Source organism: Echinops telfairi, unplaced genomic scaffold (genome assembly GCF_000313985.2).
Source record: "Echinops telfairi isolate 266 unplaced genomic scaffold, ASM31398v2 ScPeMD7_2;HRSCAF=8, whole genome shotgun sequence".
Taxonomy (NCBI): Eukaryota; Metazoa; Chordata; class Mammalia; order Afrosoricida; family Tenrecidae; genus Echinops; species Echinops telfairi.
In genome coordinates this window covers 28,927,070-28,929,965 of record NW_022103898.1, presented here as the reverse complement: position 1 = coordinate 28,929,965, position 2,896 = coordinate 28,927,070, and the positions used below count along the sequence as shown (strand labels likewise).

Genomic DNA, 2,896 nt, shown 5'->3' with positions numbered 1-2,896 from the left:
TTACCAACATTGTTAACATATAGCTTCAGGTTTATATGTAATGTTTTCAACAAGATCAAAGTTAGAAAGATTGATATTAAAGGGGATATCTTTTTTTTTTAATGAGCTATTCCATTTAATTTCAAAACTGACTTATGGAGTGGAAGGCCATCATAAATTAGGAGGAGTTGCCTGTATCTAGTTTTATGGTGTAGGAATCCTGTGGGGAGAGTTAGCTAGTGCTGGGATTAACTTTAAACTTGTTTGTAATCTATTTACATGCTATGGTGCTCTTTCTGAGTTTCATATGTATACTCTGAAGTGGTTAATAATTTGAGGTTTGATTTTAATTTTGTAAAAGCCATTAATGCAGAACACTTTCTTAAAACTAGTACTGTTAAATACAGTATCATAGATCCAGAATCCTTTCATATTATTAATTAAATGATTGCTTTGATTTGAGCAGTAAATTGCTTCATATTCCCATTAGATTAATTATTTGACTTAATGTTTGAAGGAGGCCAAGGCTGCTCAGCTGTAATGATAATATATATTTCAGGGGGGGAAAGCTTTCTTTCATCCGTCCCCATGGCCTTAGTCATTTTTTAAGGAAAAACTTAATGGATTTTTTTCCCCCCAATCAAACAGAGCAGTATAGCTGTGACTATGGATCTGGCAGATTCTTTATCCTTTGTGGAATTGGAGGAATTATTAGTTGTGGCACAACGCATACAGCACTGGTTCCTCTTGATCTGGTTAAATGCAGGATGCAGGTTTGTTTTGCATGTCAGACTAAAGTATATTGTTGAAGCATGGCTGTTAGGATGTAGTCATCTACTAACAAGCTGTGTTGAAACCTAACAATCCAGGAGGTAAGTTGATGGCCAGTAGTATGAGTTTTACTTTAAACTGCATGGTGTGTCTTGTCTTCACTACAGAATACAGTTGTGAATATGGCTCCATGAAGTTTTATGCATTGTGTGGCTTTGGTGGGGTCTTGAGTTGTGGGCTGACACACACTGCTGTGGTTCCTCTGGATTTAGTGAAATGCCGAATGCAGGTTTGTATTGAGATGACACCATTAAATTTTTATTGTCTCTTCGTGTGTGGCTTAATGCCAAGTACAGTCAAGTGTTTTTCAATGTCCATGAAGCATTCAGTGAGGTAGACTTAATTACTGGGATATGTAAATCACATACAGAAAGACAGTTCCCTGGGTATGAACTGGTCAGTTCCTAAGTTTGCCTTTAAGGCAAAGTTCAAACAGTTATGTACAGTTCCTATTTGAAGTCAGTCGGATGCTTGCTTTAGTATATAGTATACACTTCTTTGCCTTAAAAAAGCATTAAAGAAGCCATTCCAGATACACTAGAAGATTTTTAACATGAGAATCATTTTGCTGTGCATCCCCCAATCATCATTACAAACCATTTACCTTGGATTCTGTGTTATGGGGGTTGGCCACATAATATGTGGCTTGTGACTGTACTCTTAAGGACTTCTATAAGACTTTGAGGACATAACTGGTGCTATAAATTCTAGTGGGAGAGCAAACTTTACATTTTTGATATGTGGGTAGATTGTTCTCTTGCTCTAGGGGGTAAATGGCTCTTTTGTGAGTGGCTTGCTTCTGGCCTTTAATGGCTATTGATACTTAATGCCAGAAGTAGTCATTTCAGGATGGGTAATTTAGTTTTTGTGTATTTGTATGAAGTAGCTGTCTTAACCTACTGATAAGACTAAGGTTCCATCCACTATGTAGGAATTTTTAAAAATACTTGTGATATCTTGGGGAAATTTTTTACGCATAGCCTCTTACAAATTTATTTAAAAGTCAGTTTTTTAACTGAATACCTTTTGATTAGAATTCTTGAAACAAAAATAATCAAACATCAACAATTTATTTGTTCCAAACAGGATTAGAAGTCTACTTACCTAAAAGAAAGGAAGGTGAAATATTAAGAGGGAGAGGAAGGTGATGTATACCAGCCTTTCTAGTACTGGTGGAGATAGTAAGATAAGATTTTCCCCCCATTAGTTGATAGAATGGATATAAAACATACTTTGTCTAAAATTTCTTGTGCATGTCTTTTGAAGTGAATTTAAGTTAGGACAGATTCTCTTTGTTTTGTAATTTTTAAACTTGTATATAATTTGGCTGTCTTATAATTACAACACTTAAAAGTGTGGTCTGCTTCATAGATTCTCATATATTAGGAATAGTCGTCTTTAGGTTGTCACTTTAAGACAATTTCTTTTTCTAAGTAGAATTAAATAATGAAAAGTCTCTTTTAGGGTCCATTTTACTCTTAAGTGCTCCTGCAGGACTTGAAGCTAGACCTTAGTGTACAAAAAGTTACCCTCTTCAGGGATGGTCACAGGTATTACGCTGATGTAATTCGGTAAACTTGCATTTACATTCTGTAGTTACTGAAGTTTATGTTTAACATAAAAGGAAAAATAATCGATTCCTGGAAAATTAAGTATTTATGGGAAGTGTTAGCTTTCTTATATATTAATAATGATTTTTTTTTCTTTTAAATAAAGGTGGACCCCCAAAAATACAAGGGCATATTTAATGGATTCTCAGTTACACTTAAAGAGGATGGTGTTCGAGGCTTGGCTAAAGGATGGGCTCCGACTTTCATTGGCTACTCCATGCAGGGACTTTGCAAATTTGGCTTTTATGAAGTTTTCAAAGTACTGTATAGCAATATGCTTGGAGAGGTATGTAATTTAATTTGAAGTGGGAAGTTTTGAGCAGTAAACAAATTTTTAAGTGCCCCAAAATTATCAAAGTGTTGTCTGATCCACCTTAAGAACTCAGTGAATGATCTTATCCAGGGTGAACAAAATGCCTCAACTCATGAGGTTGTTTATTATCAGAGGCAAAATGAAAACATTTTTCATTTGGTCT

At 35.0% G+C, this 2,896-nt stretch overlaps 1 protein-coding gene across 1 annotated transcript in view; it reads left to right on the top strand.

The window, feature by feature from the left end:
• Nucleotides 1-584: 584 nt before the first annotated feature.
• Nucleotides 585-2,896, top strand: part of SLC25A3 (solute carrier family 25 member 3) — a 4,943-nt gene continuing 2,631 nt past the window's right edge. The window contains exons 1-2 of the mRNA XM_045291319.1: nt 585-752; nt 2,527-2,713. Coding sequence (XP_045147254.1) covers nt 600-752; nt 2,527-2,713 — 340 coding nt within the window. The 5' untranslated portion in view covers nt 585-599. The remainder of the gene's footprint in view (nt 753-2,526; nt 2,714-2,896) is intronic.